We start from the raw sequence: 19,243 nt of genomic DNA on the forward strand, positions 1-19,243 counted from the left end.
GGTTAAACAGATTTAGTATTTCCATTGAATGAAATAATAAGGAGCAGCTGAAGATAATGAGAGGTTATCTCATTATCTCTCGATACATATGTATTATTACATGTATTGGTCTCAATATGGAATGATCTTGAAGGTATATTGAGTGGAAAAAGCAACAGCCCCATCTTTTGGATGCCATTACATCCATATCTATAGCTATATCATGATATATATGGTTTTACAGATAACTGATTGCGGATAGATTTACAAGTAACTGGTAAAAACATGCCTCTTGAGAAGAGTATTTAAGTGGCTAAAGGCAAAAATGAAATAAAGAGTTTACCATATTCCATTTCCATGTTCCAGGCTTTTGCTATGTTCATATACATAAATTAAAATTATACAGTTTCACAAATGAATATTAAATGTTTTATTATTTTTGTCTAAAGTTTCAGACATTTCTGAACAAAAACCAACCACTTATCAAGAAAAGTGTAAAAACATGCTTCTTTATGTATATGTAAATGTAAAACAACAATTTTTACCTATGTGTAATATGTATACATATTATGCTTAGGAGATTTATTATTTTACTATGACAAAATAATAAAATTATATAAGCTATATCTCAGTTTTGAGAGGATTTGTACTTTCTGCTTTACTGAGTGTTGGCTATAGTGGAGAAAGGGCATAAAGTCTTTCTTTTTCAACATCTTCAAGAGGAGGTGAGTCTCTAGTCCTTTGCATATTGATTTTGAAAACATCTGCCTTTAAATTTTTTTAAGGAATAACAAAATTACAATAACAATATTTTAAGGAATAACAAAATTTAAGCTTGAGTGACATTTTCATTTTTTTCAGTAGCTCACAAGAAAATTAGAGAACTCTAAATATTATTAATATTTCTGAAAGAAAAGGAAGATTTAGACAATAGGATTAGGGGATATATAAATTGTAAATTGGTCTCCATTTCTAGAGTGTACAATTTTCTTATTCGAAAAAAATTATTTCTTATTTCTTATTGTTAAACAGAATAGACTTTACAGTAACAACAAAAAAGAAAAATTTTTAAAAGAATCTTCTAATTTTCTTATCAGCATTTTTTAAAAGGGAATACCTTCTCTGACTTAATTTTCAGGAATCTTTTCATTTTTTTTCTAAAGGGAGTCTATGTCTTGTATTTATAGTCACTTTATTTAAATTGTTCTGGAGGAGGCGATTATCTTCTTTAAGCAAAGCTTCTAAATAAGTGTCAATCTGCTCCAGGTCACCTTCTGGACCACCCTGGAAAAGAGAAGCAACAGTCACACTACGGAAAGAAGCTGTAGAGCTTATTCCTGTAATTTGGGCAGCTTCCTAACAGTCTTCCCTATGACTCCTGCTGCAACAAAAGCCACCTTACATTTGAATCATGCTTTTAACCGTTCAAAATGTTTTCTCATTTAATGTCATTTTATGCTAACAAGTGGTTAGAAACTTGGTTCATTTTTTTATTCTTTAGTGGAAGTTAGTACAACTGTTTTTTCTCTTTTTAAAAAATTACTTGCTATATTCCTAAAGCCCCCTCAGTCTAATCTCATCCTTCTCTGTTATAGGCTGTCATCTCCTATTTTTAAAATTAATGAATCTTTAGCCTTATAGGAAAAAAATAGACAAGTAGCCAAATTTTGTCTTCTCTGTTTCTTCTATTTCCATTGCAGTGTCTTTTCCCTCAGTTCTTGGCTTACTACCCTGGTCTGTCTCCTTCTCTTTATCCTCCCTTTCTCTCTTTTACTCAGCTCCCTATTGAGGCGATTTCATGCTCTCCTTTCCTGGGCTTCTTGATCCAATGAACAGTTAGACGTGTGAGGGGGGGTCTTCAAAAAGTTCATGGAAAATGCATATTATGAAAAAACTATGTAGGCACGGATTTCAAAATTTTTGAACAAAAATAAACTCACACTAAGTTGTTATGACATATTTGACCAGGATGTGGTTTGAGGCACTAAAAGGATAAGATAACCAGTTTGAAAGAAGCCACTATCAGACCAACATGGATTCTGCTGCAATTGAAGCAAGAACAAAGATCAAATGTATGGTGAAACTTGGGTGGAAGAACGGTAAAATCATTCATGCTTTACGAAAAGTTTATGGGGACAATGTCCCCAACAGAGAGCCTATAACAGAAGGATGAGATTAGACTCAGGGGGCTATAGGACTATGGCAAGTAATTTTTAAAAACAGAGAAATCAGCAGTTTATAAACGGATAACTTGAGAACGGATGAGATGATGTTGAAGAGGAAGCTGGCAGTGTCAGACTGTTCACATCCCTTTGCAATGAAAAAGCTAATCTTGTTCATGCTCTAACTGGAGAAGACGGATGATAATTAATAGCAGAAACAATCGCCAACACCACAGACATCTCAAGTAGTTCAGCTAACACAATTCTGACTGAAAAATTAAACTTGAGCAAACTTTCCACCCAATGGGTGCCAAAACCACTGTGCCTAGATCAGCTACAGACAAGAGCAAAGCTTTCAATGGAAATTTTAGACAAATGGGATCATGATCCTGAAGGATTTCTTCAAAAAACTGTAACAGGAGATGAAATGTGGCTTTGCAAGTATGATCCTGAAGACAAAGCAATGGCTACCTAGAGGTGGAAGAGGTCCAGTCAAAGCAACAGTGGTTGGTGAAGAGCAAAGGTCATGACAATAGTTTTTTGGGATACTCAGGGCATTTTGCTTGTTGACTTTCTTGAGGGCCAAAGAACAATAACACCAGCTTATTATAATGGTGTTTTGAGCAAGTTAGCCAAAGCTTTCATAGAAAAACGCCTGGGAAAGCTTCATCAGAGTCCTCTTCCACCCTGACAATGTTCCTGCTTATTCCTCTCATCAAACAAGGGCAGTTTTGTGAGAGTTTTGACGGGAAATCATTAGGCATACCTTATCGTCCTGATCTGACTCCTTCTGACTTCTTTTTAAAAAAATCTTTTAAAAAAATCTGTAAAGGGCATCCATTTTTCTTTAATAATGTAAAAAAGACAGCATTAACATGGTTAAATTCCAAGAACTCTTAGATCTTTAGAGATGGACTGAAAGGCTGCTGCCATTGTTTACATAAGTGTCTTGACCTTGATGGAGATTATGTTGAAAAATAAAGTTTACATTTTTACTTTTAACTTTTAATCCCATTTTTCCACAAACTGTTTGAGCTCCCCTTGAATGTTCCCTCTTGGCTGACTGATCTAAATCTCATTCCCTTGGGCCCAACTATGGCATCAACTAACTCTCCAACTGAGCGGATAGATAAGAGGATTTTTTAGGAAGGGCCTTTCAGAAGCAATCCCAGCACTAAGTGTCTAGCACCATTAACCTTGCCTCTGCATCTCTTCTCTGGTTCCATAAAATGTGCTTCAGCTTTACTCCCTCTACCATAGATTTGCTCTAACAAGGCTGAATTGTACTGAGTTCCAGCTTTTGACTGGGATACTGTTCCTACAGATGGATTACAATGATGCTGATATTTACCTTGACTTCCAAATATTCGCTGACCCTGAAGAATGCCCTGTGACCCTGACACAAAGCACTTCTCGTCCTGTTAGATATAATCTGATCTTTTGGCTATTATCCTCTGCCTGGTGGACTAAACTTCTTCCAGGATGCTACATTATTTCCATGCTCGGCTTCTTCATGTGCCTGCCCCACCTCTATCTGCTCTGGGTCCCTCATCTCGATTCTCTGCTGTACTCTACTGCAGTGGCTCTGGCAATCAGAGACTGTGAAATAGAACTTTCATGTCGGGGGATGAGAGTAATACATTTGGGCAGGAGCCCTTTAAGTGCCTCTCCACTGAGACTAGGCAAAAGAGTTTCATACTCTGCTGGCTGAAGCCCTTCACCCGCCTACCAAACTTTATGAATACAGTAAATTAAATTAGTATGGTTACTCTGGCTGCTGCTTAAGAACCTAGAGGTTTGGCAGAGGAGTAGTAAATGATTATTCTTTCAGTTTTTCTTAGCCAAATGTGGATTTGCTATTATGAAAGTCAATTATTTTATAAACCTGTTTAATAGTCAGGAAGTGGTATTCAATCTCAAGGATACAGAATTTCTTTGGTCTTTCTAGTTTACTTGTTAAGTGAAACAATAATCGTCACTGAAACACTACCATGTGCTAGGCTCCATACCAGACTTTCAACACATGAAAACATTTGGCATCCTTCACAGCCACAAGAACCAAAAGGAGCTCTACTGAAATCCTACTCTCATAGCAATAAATAAACTAGACAAATTGGCTGAAGCGCTATGGTTGATAGAAGCACACATACAATTACCTTTATATAAAAATTAGTATTAAACATCCTTTTAAATTTTAATAACATAACATTTTAACTGTTGCCTAGACCATCAAAGGGCAGAGGGACTTTTGGCAATATACTTAAATTAAGCAAAAAAACAACAACAAAAAAAGCTTTTCTGCATTTTGTCTTGTACTTAATATAAATTTCAGATGAATTAAAAGATTTATTTTTTTGAAGTGGGAAAGGACTCCCACTTTTAAATGTTTACAACCAGGACTGAGACCCAGGCAGTTTGGCTTCAAGGTCCATGTTCTTCACACGTTATACAGATGTATGTATGGCGAGTTTCCTTGTCTCTCCCCAGCCCTTTCAAGGGCCAGGCAATCTAATCCTCTAGCCAATCCTCCATAAGGGTCCCAGTTCCTGTCCCCTCACCTTCCGTGGCCCATGAAGGCTCTGTCTCCTGTTCCAGCACTCAGGGCCTATATTTGAGGACAAAATGCCACAGGCTCCCCAGGCTCACTGTTCTGGCTTGGATTTCTCAATTTACTTCTAGAATCCACAGGAAGACTTTCAATCTTGACTACATGTATTTTCAGTTTTGTTGTATTGTATGCAGCATTTCCATGTATTACAGAAGACGGGCTCTTCCTCATTAGTTCAACCTATCACATAACTCAATTCTTTATACATTAAAACACACAAACAAAACTGACAGTAATCCATACTTACATGATGTTTCCTGACTTCTCCCAAACTGTCCTCTAAGATTAAGAGGGTTTATTTTTATTTATGCATTAAAATAAAAGTAAAGTAAAATATTTCGCTGTCTGAAAAAACTGAAAAAATTACCTACTGGTCACATGTTATTAAGGGGACACCAAAGGTGATCATGCTATACCAACAGCACAAGCAAAGATTCTGAATTAAGATACAAAAGAACGTGCGCCTGTAGTTCCAGTTACTTGGAAGACTGAGGCAGGAGGAATCACTTGAACCCGGGAGGCGGAGGTTGCAGTGAACCAAGATCGCGCCACTGCACTCCAGCCTGGCAACAGAGCGAGACTCCGTCTCAAAACAAAACAAAACAAACAAACAAAAGATACGAAAGAACACAAAGTTTCTAAATGTTCTAATATATGCTTTCACAATTCATTTATTTAGGATTTTGAAATCCTTATGTGGAGAGAAAGGACTGACTTAAGTGACTTGTCCAGGTCAGTAAGTGAATGACAATGTTAAGAGAAGTTAGCTGAGTTCTCGTTCCGGAGAGTCTACTCCTACTGCTCAAATACAATTTTTTCACTCACCAGTTGAAGTTTCTGCAACAATAGTGCCAGTTTTATACGAAGATTCTTCAACTCATCCTCAGAGATTTTTCTTTTATTTTCACATTGCCCCACAGAGATTTCATTATGTATTCCTCTTGTATTTGAATCATAGATAATGGACTGCAATTTCCTCTTTATTTTTTTTTCATATTGGACCATGTAAGTATTCTGTATCTGGGAATGTTTTAAAAACAGTTTTAGCATGTTTTTAAAATATTACTTTCCCCCTAGTATCACTAGACAATTTCATATTCCAACTCTGCCTACATGCACCAAGTGTCAACTTTGTAGGTAAGTACTACAGGTGGTCTAAATTTAGGAAATGTTGATACCCTTAAGGAACTTACATACACTCTGATGGAAGACTAAGAAGAGAAAAATGTATAATATTTCAGTAATTGTAATTATGAGGAGGAAAGAGACACATGACAGTGAGTTTGGAGACCTCTGCTCTGGAATGAAGAAGAAACCTTGTAAAAGTTGAATCTGTTCTCCCAATGGTGATCACCAGATTATTTAAGGCACAAAATGAGCAGGTGCCTGTGACTCCCTCTCCGCAACACCAGTAATTCACAGGCAATGACAGAATGGCCCACCACCTGGGGCTGTCTGGCAGATGATGTAGTGTTACTTGTAAGGCAAGGCCGTAGCATCTAGAAAGCACAGAAACTACAGAAAGAGGAATTCCTGTTCTCTCTCTTTGGGTTCCTTACCATGATACAAAAAGTACAGGCAGTTATATATATGACCCTCATTAATTGAAGAATCTTGGTTGTGTTCCAAAATTTCATGCTGTGCCAGAGGTACTCATGAAGTAGAAAGAGGTAATGGAGAGGCCAAATGCTTCGGTTTCAGAATGACATTAATTGCTTGTATAAACATTTCTAGAAGGCCAAGTGATATTCTGAGAAAAGAGATACAGGGCAAATTCCACTTTGATAAGCATTTGGATGTTTATGTAATAAGGAGATTTCTGTGTTCTAACATGACTGGGTTGCCAAGAAAGTGGTGAGGTAGCCTCATTTGTCTTTTGGGCCTACCTTTCCCTCTTCAGACCCTCCACTACATTGACTATGTGCAGACCCTTCTCTGATGTCCACATCATCTCCTTTAGCACTCACTGACCTCACAAATTTCCCCTTTTTCTACAAAATCCTTTAAACAAGCAAGCGAAAATCCCTACATGTAGGAAATTCTGTTTAATAAATATTCACTAACTAGTTCCTAACTCGAAAGCACTGCATTTGATTATAGATGATGTGGAGATATATAAGGTACAGTCTTTGCCCTCAAGAACTCTCTAGTCTACAGCATGAGATAATACAAGTGTGCAAATAAATCCTATGGAAGATAAGGACCTTGTGCCCACAAGTAAGGCACTAAATAGCAGGGATTCAGGACAGCAGATAATGCAGCACTCACAGCAAGGGAATTTCAAACACATGGGTAAATCCTGCCTTGAAACCCAGGCTATATTTAAAGATCCTGGAAGGGAATCCACTTTTGAACATCTTTAATTCAACCTACAAGTTGATGCCTTAAAACTAAGGCAACCACCACCTCCACCAGGAAGCTTCAGAGATGCTTCCTATAGAGGCTGCAGGCAAACCCAGGGAGAGACATCTACTGCCTGAAGGTAGCGTAGGAGGAATAATCCAACTCAGCTGGAATAAGGAGAACAGCGTTACATACAGTTCACATGTCACTAGCCACTCACAGTTTTCAGAACTCTAGAATGTTACAGCTTTTGCCATGCTGAATAATAGTCAGAAAACACTTTTTTCATAAAAATAAAAGCCACAGTAAAATAAACCAAAACAAATCAAAGAAATATCAAAAACGGCAAACATTATGGAAATATTATTTGAAAAAACAACAGTATTGCTCAAATCAGCCATAAAAAGGAACCTGCTATTGACACACTTAAATGGACCTGAAGTGATGCTGAATAAAGGCAATTGTCAAATGACATATACATATGATTCCATTTCTACAGCATTCCTGAAAAGACAAAGCAATAGAGATGGAGAACAGATTATTGGATGCCAGGAGTTACAGTTGATTGTGGAAGGGCTGAGTGGATATGACTATAAAAAGGTAGCATAAGGGAGATACTTATGGTAATGAGAATTCTGCACCCTCGTTTCGGTAATGGCTATACAAACTTCCATGTATGATGAAATGACATAGAACTATACACACACATTTTACCAAATTCAATTTCCTCATTTTGATATCGTACCATAATTATGCATAATTATGTACTGGAGGAAACTGGGCGATGAGTACACAGGACCTCTCTGTATTATTTTTGCAACTTCCTATGAATCTATAATTATTTTGAAATTAAAAGAAAAAAGCAAAAACAAAAAGCCTCGACACTATTAATACGAGATGAGACCAAGAATGTTTATATAGTACACTACAAAGTCATTCAGTCTCTGAAAGTTTACCTTTTAGTAACCAGTAAACTATGTTTTTGTCAAATACTACAGGCCAGCTTTTTGGTTTACTCTCCTCCCTTTCTCTCCAGGAGGTTCTGCTAACCTCTCCAGGAAGTTTCTATGAAAGGTAACGATTTTGACAACTTTTCAAGCTCAGTGTAAAAGGACATCTAGTTGTATTAGCTTTTTTTTGTGTTAACATTTTAATTAAGGTGAGAAAACAATTGTAGCAAGATGAGAGGCTTAGTTCTGCTGGTTAAACCCACTATCTGCAGATCACAAACCAAATTCTTTCCGAACTACATTAATTCAGAATGGAATTAGTATTTGAAAGAAAGGATATTTAACTGAGATTTTAATTTTCTGCCTTGAATTCAAAGAGTAGGAGCTCTAGCAGTTTCACAGCTCCAAAATCCTAATGAGTTTGTGCAAAGGAAGGAAGGCCTACAACATCTATAGATTTTGTAGCATACAAACAGGAATATTCATTTAAGTTTTTATGTTGGCAGGCACTAAAGCAGAAACAATCGACTTTGATTCAACATGTAACTATGAAGATCCAGATGCATTCAAAGGCACTGGTTGCATGCTGCTAGAATACAGAGTTTGATGACAGAATTATTAACTTCAAGGATTCTATCATCTAACTGAGGAGAAAATGAAATACAATAAACTATTATAAGGTAGAAATGTTAATTAATGCTAAACAAAGTTTTAACTTTCTCCCAGAACACAGATAGGTCAAGATTAATTTCTCATGGAGAAACTGAGAGTCTTCACGTAAAAGATAATATTGACCAAGCTCAGAGGGGAAGGATTTCAAGAGGCCGACTGTGTATTGGGAGAGTGGATAGGAGTATTTTGGGGACTATCAGGAGGGGAAAGGCTCAGAGGTAGACCAGTGTAAGTAAGTTGGAACAACTCTGGGGCACTCATTTTAGCTGGAACAGACGGCTTCTGAGGAAAGAATAAAAGATGATGGTTTGAGTCAGGTGATGCAGGACCACCAGTGCCATTATGAATCAGCTACTACTACAATAGTAGTTATGAAAACCACAGTTGTGACCAAGGAAGCCTGTGACTTATGTAAGTTTCTCCTATGCTGTGATGTGGCTCTCTTCATTAAATGTACACACCTTCAGTCAAGTTGTTCTGTGTTTCGCTTACAAGATCTCATTTCAACAGAAACTTCTGGTCTCCTGACTGTTTATCTTGCTTTGATTTTTTGAACCCGACTTGCCCTGCATGTTAAGGGGATACAGCTCATCATCTACGCTAACACTGTTCACCCTGAATAAACACGTATCTTATTCACTCTGGCTCCATTACTAATGGTGTAGACATTGGAAAAAATATTTAGAAACAGATATAAAAGGGTATATATAAGCTTGGATAAAAAGCTATATGACAGTATAATTCTTAGCACATTTATAAGTTTTACAGTGTATTCAAATCAGAGTACCCTAGCCAGTAAATGGAGAGCTACAGGAAGATCCAGGAGCCTTACTGATAAGCTCCTCAAGCTGACTGCCACAGACTTTCAGTTAGGACAATGAATTCCTGGTGGGCCAACAAGCCAACCCATCTACCACACACACCCCACATAAATATATCACTGTCAGCATCTCCTCCATATATGTCTCATGATGTAATGTCAGGTCTCCAGCCAGTTAAAAATAATTCTTCTACACCAACAGGTTGAGAAGTTGTAATATACTTATTGCAAGTAAAACATGAGACCTCTATCACAAAGATGAAGTATTAAAGTCTGGATGAGAATAAGATGAAATAGCCCGGTGTGGTGGTACAAGCCTGTAATCCTAGCCACTCTGAGGCTAAGCCAGGAGGATTGCTTGAACCCATGAGTTCAAGACAAGCCTGGGCAATGTAGCAAGATCCTATTTCAAGACAAAAACAAAGCAACACAAAAATAGAGGGGGTGGGCAAAAAAAGTTGAAAAAAAAAGTAGAATGAAAAGAACTTTGGAGTGGGAAAATCAGGGTTCCAATTCTGAATCTGATCATGACACTGGAATATTATCTTTCTGAATCTCTATTTCCTCATTACTGAAAGAGATAGTGGTACCTACCTACCAAAGTTGTGAGTTAATGTAGAAAAGACCTAGTTCAGTGCCTGGCTCTAGTGGCTCTCAATCAATTAATCCCAGTTTTACATTATTGATGAAAATAATATTAGTGGTAGAACAGCATCAAAATATATTGAAAGTAAACTTTGTCTTTTATTCTTGTTAGGAAATGTTGACAAGTAACTTCAAACTGAAAATGTTCAGTTATTACTTTTTCAGCAAAATTTTATTCAGAAAATAAATTGACTTTTTAGTTGAACAGTAATGGGAGACCAATAACTACACCCCCCTCTTTCATTTCCAGTTGTTTATCACCATCCAGTTGATAGAAACATCAAAGGCAAACCTATCAACAAGGGTTGTTAAATTTAGGCCCAGTCTGAACTTTAAGACTGTCTTTGTAAGAAGGAATATGGTTTAGGTTCTACTTGTCAAGTTTGCCTCATCGTACGTCTCTGGGGAATTTATTTCACCATTCTTTTTCAATTATAACACAAGAATATTCAGATGTCTTCCATTATAATTGCTTCTTGGACTTTTGGCTAAGATCAAATGCAAATGTACTCCATTAGCTATAAAAACTATGAATGAGGCAGTGTCTCTGCTTAGAGTCATTCTTTGCACAACTCCAAGAAGTGCCAGTCACCTCTTCATCTTTACAGATTTTCATGTTATGAGAGCTTTCCAAAGATGGCTGTAAACATAAGCATACAGAAGAAGATGCTAATGTTTGCACTAATGATGGAGCTGGTGGCTAGGTGACAAAGCACAGGTAAAGTGTCAACAAAGACCCAACATTTCAGTATGATCCTGGTGTCAAAGTTCTTGGCTACTCTGGCCTGTGCGATGAATCTGGGAACCTTCATGGCCATCCTGGCTCCAACATTCATCCCCTATGTCAGCTTGGCCAAATTCACAACTTGGAGTCCCAGGGTTTTTTTTTTTTAAGAGTAAAATAAGGGATTTGAGGGCATATGATTTTTTGAGATATTTCTGTAGTAGAACTGAAGGGCACTCTGGACTCTTTCTCCCCCAGGAAATCCTTAAGGACCAGATACACAGTATTGATAACTGTTAAAAAACATCTACCCAGAGAAAGAGAAAGGTTGTAAGGAAATACACAAAAATATTAGTATCAGTGATCTTGGAATGGTTTGAGGCTATGGATGAATTTTTAAAAACTGCTTTTACTTCTTATATTAGCATTAATTACCTTTATGTCTACTTTTAGAATGGAAAAATCACTAACTTAAAAAACTATTGCTAAGGTAATTAAAAAACTCAGATATCAAATTGTTTGAAATAACTTAAAACTTGAATCTAAAATTTATGCTTCAGTCTAGCATTTTGAGGATTCAGTGAAAATATTTCTTAAAAGCTCAGAATGTCCTGTTTCCTATTCAAGATACAGTCCTATTCCAAGTGTTTCATAGCTTTATGTTATAGAAATGTTAGTATCTTAAAATTCAAAAAGATATTGCTTTATGACATCTGATACGCTATACATTAATATAAGTCTCGATAAGTGAATGCAAATTTGATTTCCTTTCAAACCTAACATTTGGAAATGTACATTATTTATCCTTTGGAACACAGGATCATTTAGAATATAAATGGCGATACTGAAAGGATGCTTACCTGGTTGAAACACATTTTCAGCTTTTTGTTTATATGCTCTGGGCACTGCTCCAGCTGTTTTCATAAATGATAATAGAACAGGATATTAGCTTTTAGAGAATCTGCTGTCTACAGCAGAGTTATATCATGCAAGCATTGAGTATAAAAAGCATCAAAGTCTAGAACTGGCCAACATTGGCACTATGGGCCTTTTAAGTCTGAGTCTAATTCAATTAATTAACTAAATTACAGTTTACTTCCTTCCAAAAAAGGATTAAGTCAGCTTACATAAATGAATACAGCACAGTTAAAAAAACTGTACAGATACAGAAACCAAGGTGAAGAAAAATGAAGCGATAAAATAATAAATATTCAAAGGGAGATGTCAAGAGGGCAGCTGGAGTCCAGGTTTCTTGGAAGGGAGCGCCAGAAAAACAGATGGGGAAGTCACTGGCATGTAGGGGGTAGTATTAATGTTTTAAAGTTAGAGATTAGATGAGGTCACCTACAAACAGCATTTAATAGAGAAAAGAAAGTGGCCCAGGAACGAGCCTTAGACATGCCAACACTGAGAAACCACATACAATAGGAGCTGCCACAAAGAAGATGGGAGAGAGGAAAGCAAAAAAAATGGGCAGTGTGCAGTCAAGGGAGCTACAAAAAGAAGGTGCTTCAAGAAGGTGAAAGTGGTCACCTGGGTTGAAGGCCTCTGACAGGTCAGGTAAAAGTGACACTGCACTTATCAAGAGGTCACTGGTGGCCCTGACAAGAACAGTCATAGTTCAGCTGTGGAATCAGAAGCCCCATGGGAGAGGATGAGGTGACAGTAGAGGGTAAAGAGGCAGAAACAATGATTACAGACTAGAAAATTAGGGATGGTGCCCAGGATCAGACTCATATAGTCCTTCTTGCATTCATAATTTGTGCTGTTTTCACCAATACCAACTATATCCATCATCTCCACAGGCAACAGTGAGCATGGAGATGGAGAAGAGACCTCCCATCCTCCTGCACTAGGCAGCTCTTCCCTCCACTTCTGCTGAGCAGCTTGCTTGTCAGGCATGCGCACCTCACTCAACTTCACCGCAGCCCTGCGCGAGCCCTTTGTAGACTACTCATTGTTACTGAAGCATAGCCCATAGATGTGAGGCTTACTCTTTGCACCCCAAGTAGCTGTTGGAAGATTTTTTTCCAATCACATCTGGTACTGTTTCTGAGAGGAGGTTTGGTCGACACAATTTTCTTCATCTATCTCAGTGATGTCTTGGTGATTCCAGTAAGATGAGTGCTTTGGATACCTAATGTGCCTGACCTACCCAATCCGCAGCTCAGCTCCTCATAATAAGCAGCTGATGAGGTGTACCTAAGGAACAGAAACTTTGTTTTTGGTGGGGGAGAGGGAACTCAGGGACTACATCCTGTTTCTTTTCATCTCTGCAACTATCTGTCTGTAAGATCTTTTCCACCTTATGTAACTCACAGTCACAATGATTTCAAATATAGGTTTAATTACGAATCACCATTTGGTGTAAAGATGTTCATCTTCATTCACTTAAGCCATTCTAGGTCCTGTTATTGGAAACACTTTACATTTTTCTTCACTGAGGATTAAATTCAGGATATTCTATCATTCCCGCACAGTTTCAAAAAAATAAAAAATAAAAAACAATTCACCTCACAACTTAATGCAGGTTCTTCCAATTCTGATGGTAGCTGATACTCAGGAAAAAAATACAGAAGAATCTCCCTAGGAATACAAGCACAGCAGATATGGCAATATACGAGGATAACAGAGGTAGCACTCACCTGTCAGAACTGGATTTGTCTTCTGGGTATCAAACATCCTGGCAAAGACGAATATTAGTTACCCCCAAACATTTTGTTTTTAGAATTGACATCAAAGTGTTTTTCAGAAAGCATAGACTGGGGAGAGGAAGGTGAGTGTGGCTATAAAAAGGCAATAGGAGGGACCCTTCTGGTGAAGGAACTGGTCTGTATCTTGACTGCATCAATGTGAATATCCTGATTGTGATACTGTTCTACAGTTTTGCAAGAAGCTAGGTGAAGGACACAGGGAATCTCTCAGCATTATTTCCTACAACTTAAGGTGAACATATATTTATCTCAAAATAAAAAGGTTACTGAAAGACGGAAGGAAGGAGGGAGGGAGGGAGGGAGGGAAGGAAGGGAGGGAGGGAGGGAGAAAAAAGAAAAGAAAAGAAATCAGCCAACCTCACAATGCCTCGCAGTCCATAAACAACCAGTCCAGGAAAGGCCTGTACCTAGTTGAGTGTTCTCTTCTGCAAAGAACTCAACATTGCAAATTTCCTGGAAGAAACTAGGCTGACTACAGACTTACTGACTTTTTTCCTGAGAAAACCAAAGAGTTTAAGTCTCCAGAGTAATTTTTTCATGAGGGACTCCAAGACTGCTCTTAGAAATCATACGTGGACCCTGCTCTTTCTAAATAGTGGTGGCCGTTGTTCTGACAGGTGCTTCATTTTGTCAAAAGGCAGTAGCACCCATCCTTCTACTGTGACAGTTTTTCTAGGATTAATCACCTATATGACACATATTTCATTCCTGGGAGAATATGAGATCTAGAAATTTATAGCCACCACATCTTAAAAGTGCATAGTATTCTAATGCTGATGTGTTCCAAGAGCTTCATGTATACTATCTAAGGGATTTACAACATCTTTCCAGTTGTAAAATAATATGGTAAACCAAAAACAAAACAGCTCTTTCTTATACAATTTACATTCCTCATACTTTAAGTATATTATTTGTATTAATACGCATTTATAATTTCAAGGGGATTAAAACCAAAAAGCTGAAAATTCTTGGCATTGCCCAAACATTAAATATGACATACAACACTCGTCAGAGCTATTTGTCTGGCTAGCAAGAAGATAAATGGGGTAGGAATGGGATTTAAAAAAAAGTGGGGTCGGGGGTTTCCGGGTATATGAGATGAGAAGAAATCACATGGCATAGAAAGAAAAGTTGCAACAGGAGTTCCTGGGAAAGGTGACCTGGGTCAACATTATGGCCGTCTTGTTGGAGCAGGAGGGGTGAGAGACCTTTTACACAAACTAAGCTTGCTACTCGTCAAATCCAGGATCCCTTTCCCCATCACAGGCTTGAAACCTTTTAAGAGTATTTAGTTCTTTCCATTGTGAGTATAAATTCTTCTGTCTTTAAATTTACAGCAAATCAGAAATCCCCTAAGAATATGCTTTTAGACAAATAAATATTAGATGGCAGCATTTACTAGCGAAGGGGAGAAACCAAAGGAGAAGGTTGATGAGAGAAAAAAGTTCTGGATTAGTTCTCAATTACTTTCAATCTGGCATCTCTATTTCAAAATCTATAGCAAACATCATCTATAGTCTGAATACTGTCTTACGTATGTACTATTATTTCTAAAAACAGACACATAATAGACATCTTTAAACATGATTTCATGTTTACTGAAATCACAGTATCTTTTGCCATTTTGCATTTTCTCAACTCATTAATTCCACAGGCATTCTTTAAACCCCTACTAAAACAACACCTTTGACCTTCAGTGCCCCACAGAGCCTGGCATCATGCCCCCATGCTAGGAACCCAATACAATCTTACTGAACTGATTTGGTCTAGTGGGGAAATAGAGACAACAAAGCAAGCTATTCCAACACCATGTGATAAATGCTTGGAGGACAACGAGAAAGGTGCATCACGGAGACCAGAAGAAGGGGCTCTAACTCATATTTCAGTAGCCATAAAGGAAGAGTGGGAGTTAGCCAAGTGTAGTGGATGGGGGCATGTGAAGGAAGTATTCCAGGCCACCGGCACCATACACCAGAGAATTTTGTATTTTTCTTTGGTAAAATATCTGACCAAAAAGTTGGTTAGATTCAAGTATTTTTTCTTTGTGTTTTTTTGTTTGTTTGTTTGTTTTTGAGACTGAGTCTCACTCTGTTGCTGAGGCTGGAGTGCAGTGGTGTGCGATCTCAGCTCACTGCATCCTCCGCCTCCCGGGCTCAAGCAATCCTCCCAACTCAGCCACCTGAGTAGCTGGGATTACAGGCACGCACCGCCACACCCAGCTCATTTTTGTATTTTTTTAGAGATGGGGTTTCGCCATGTTGCCTAGGCTGGTCTCAAACTCCTGAGCTTAAGTGATCCACCCACCTCGGCCTCCCAAAGTTCTGGGATTACAGTTGTGAGCCACCGCACCCAGTCAATCCAACTATTCTTTATAAAGTACTAGAATCGTGCCAAGCACTGCTATAATTTTCTACACATAATTTCATGCAATCTTTATGGAAACTCTTTGATTGAGGAATTATTCCTATTTTCTCTGATTTCCTGGCTATTAAAGACACCCCCACCACCAGGCCCAAGTCAGTTCCCTGTACCCTCCTTCAATGTCTGTCTCCCTCCTGGACTCCCTGGTATTGAGCCTTTTACTCTCTTCTACATCAGATTGCTCCTAAATCGCTTCTCCCTTGGAGATTCTGGTCTGTAAGACTGACTAGAGAGGAGGACAAATTACCCAGCAACTTGCAGTCTCTAAACACAAACACACAGGCCTTTCCCTTTTCCTGCAAATTTAATTCAGGAAAACAATTAGATTCTGTAAAAACCTATAGGATACCAAAAATCATAGACTTAGGGTCTGATTGTAGATGCTTAAGAACTCTTTAAAAATTACTTCAGTTTTATTGTCTTGAGTCCCTTTCTTTAATGATATTCTTCAGCAATACTTTCTTTGTTCTTGAGGGTACATCTTATCAAACCTCTTTCTATCCTCAAACTTGAGATTTCCCCTAGAACAGACACAGTGAGCCATGAATCCATAAAGTACATTTCAACGTGGGCCAGGAGACACGAAGCACAAAATTATAGGAATAAACCAGCATTCATTCACTAGGAGCCACTGCATCAAATAGATGCATCTGGGGCAACTCCTGAACCAAGTGCTGCCATTTCAATAGGACTTCTGTCCCACTTAGGAACAGGAATAGTCCTTCCCTTGAAGCATTTGCTCAGAATTTTAACCCCAGAGTTGATAATAAAACCAGAAATTTGTTTTTGTTTAACATTGTCTTTCTTCTCAAGAATTCAAGAAATAAATATCCTAAAGATCTCGTCCAAAGTTGTTACTTTCATCCAGAATCTTGGCTATGATGCCCATCTCAGCTGAATTTCTGTGGAATCCACATCCATATCTGCAAGTTTGAATTTGAGGTTTTTATAGAGTTCAATTAAGTGAGCTGAACCACTAAATCAACACTATCTCTATAAATCATGGCCAACCTTTGAAAGGTTCCAGTTAAGGGCTATTTCCATTTCACTCCATAGTCATATTCCTTTCTCAACAAAATAATTTTTACTAAGAAAAATCTTTGACTCATGATGATACAACTCTACTCTTTCTAAACATGGTAGACATGGACAGGAGTCCATAGAGTCACCTGGGCATCCAGCTTGTCTTTTTAAACAATAACCTAGTTAATTAGCTTAGTCCTGGCTAAGGAGAAGAGCAAGCCTCCTACTGGAGGTTGACCAAAACTTTCTTCCTCAACTCAGTAAAAGACTAGTATGAAATGGAAATGGCACAGTTCTAATAATGTTTTTTTGGCAGACCTCAAGTGCTAGTATATGTATTTTCATGGCCTTTTCCTTTAACAACTGGCAGAAATGTTAAAAAGTGACTTTCTTTTTAAACTTATTTTTGGTATTTTAAAAATCTAAGATAACAAAAAGCATGTTTATATTTTTATAGAAATGAAATAAACGGAGTCTGCCTTATCAAGTTTACATATACAACAATAAACCAAAACAAGGCATTACAGTTCAACAGTTAAGAGCAAGGACTGTGGGGTCAGATTGCCAGGAAGTCAAATCTAAGCAAGTGCTAGGCAAATTACTTAACCTCTGCATGTCTCAGTTTTCTCATCTGTAAAATGGGGATAATAAAAGTGTGTATTTATAGGATTGTTGTAAGATGACTGAACTATCATATGCAAAGCCCTTAGGACTATGCCCAGCATATAGTAAGTGCATAAAAATATGTATTGTTACTAATATTATTGCTATTATTATTATTGAAAGAGATTTGAAATGTAATACTACTCCAACATTTAGGATCATCTGATAAAATTTAATAGTCTGGAACCAGTTCAGCTTATTTACCACTAACTTAACTCAGTTGCACTCCAATATTTAAAAGTATTTTAACATTCAGTAATACCACTTACTACTTTTTACATGAATCCCTTTCAATTAAATTAAAAGTATTATTTAAATACATGCCGATATATGTTAGACATACTGTGGACAATTCAATCTGTTTTCAAAGATGTTACTTTATTTGGGAAGTCAACAAATGAATACACAAAAAGCAAGAAGTAATATAAGAGAGGAAAATGCCTAACTGAGCAAAATTAGGTAATGAGTAGGTACACTAAAAACTGTACTTTTAATTAATTGTTAGCATTAATTACACAGAGATGGCCAGACACTATCTTGGCATTGTGGAAACGGATAAGGATGATGTCACGTCCAAAGTGGCCCAAATGGAGGGAACACCCTTCACACTTACAAGGTCTCTAACTACTACTCTTTTTATCATATGACAAGAAAGGTAAATATGGTAAACAATTCTGAGTATTTCTTTATACTTTATATCCTTTACATTGTACACAGTGAGCCACATTCTTCATGCCTTGAAAAACTTAAAGTCTAGTAAATTCAAGAAATTACATGTGGACCAGATATAAAATAGCAAATAATACTACAAAAACAACAACAAGAAAAACAACAAAATACCTAACAAAGAAAACAAGAAATCTGTTTTCACTGGTGAACTTTGAGAAAACACACTACATGTTGCTTAAGGCAAAAGAGAAAACTGGTATGACAAGGAGCTCATTTTGTTTTAGTTAAAGCTGTGATCTGTCCAAATTTTTTTCATCATTGAATATTTTTAATAAAATAATCACCACACAAAATGTAAGCTGATACAGAATAGAGCTGATATATTAACACATTCAGCTTTCAGAGTGCTCAGCTGGTAACAGTATGATGATTCTAAGCAGTAAAGAGTCTGCCTGTTCATTAGAGAGATAGTTTCTGGGAAATTTTAATTTTCTAGTGATGCCTGATGATAGAAGTGGATGCAATTTAAAGTCTTAGTACACTCAATCAGATTATCCCCTTTTTGATCACATGTAACTCACTAAAATAATAGAAATGTTACACTTAGACAACAAAAATTAGCCAAGAAAAAAATCAGGAAAATAATGAATTTGAAAAAGAAAATTGATCTATCTGAAAAAGAAATTTAAGTAGCTATGCATCCAAACTCTGCAACACACTGCAACACACTCAGACAGGTACCTATAGGTCTCCTAGTGTGAAGAGAGGGTATGTACTATATATGATTAAGAGCATGGGATTCCAAATCAGAAAGCCTCACCTTAAACCCCAGCCCCATCCTTAATATTTA

General features: G+C 37.4%; 1 protein-coding gene across 2 annotated transcripts in view; it reads right to left on the minus strand.

Moving 5' to 3' along the window:
- Positions 1-385: 385 nt before the first annotated feature.
- Positions 386-19,243, minus strand: part of MORC1 (MORC family CW-type zinc finger 1) — a 160,751-nt gene continuing 141,893 nt past the window's right edge. The window contains exons 25-28 of one of the 2 annotated variants that reach the window (XM_025376524.1): positions 13,417-13,489; positions 11,764-11,817; positions 5,575-5,769; positions 386-1,263 (exon numbers count right to left, since the gene is read on the minus strand). In XM_025376524.1, coding sequence (XP_025232309.1) covers positions 1,126-1,263; positions 5,575-5,769; positions 11,764-11,817; positions 13,417-13,489 — 460 coding nt within the window. In that variant the 3' untranslated portion in view covers positions 386-1,125. The remainder of the gene's footprint in view (positions 1,264-5,574; positions 5,770-11,763; positions 11,818-13,416; positions 13,490-19,243) is intronic. The other variant, XM_025376525.1, reaches the window with a different exon arrangement.

This window comes from Theropithecus gelada, chromosome 2, assembly GCF_003255815.1.
Source record: "Theropithecus gelada isolate Dixy chromosome 2, Tgel_1.0, whole genome shotgun sequence".
Lineage (NCBI taxonomy): Eukaryota > Metazoa > Chordata > Mammalia > Primates > Cercopithecidae > Theropithecus > Theropithecus gelada.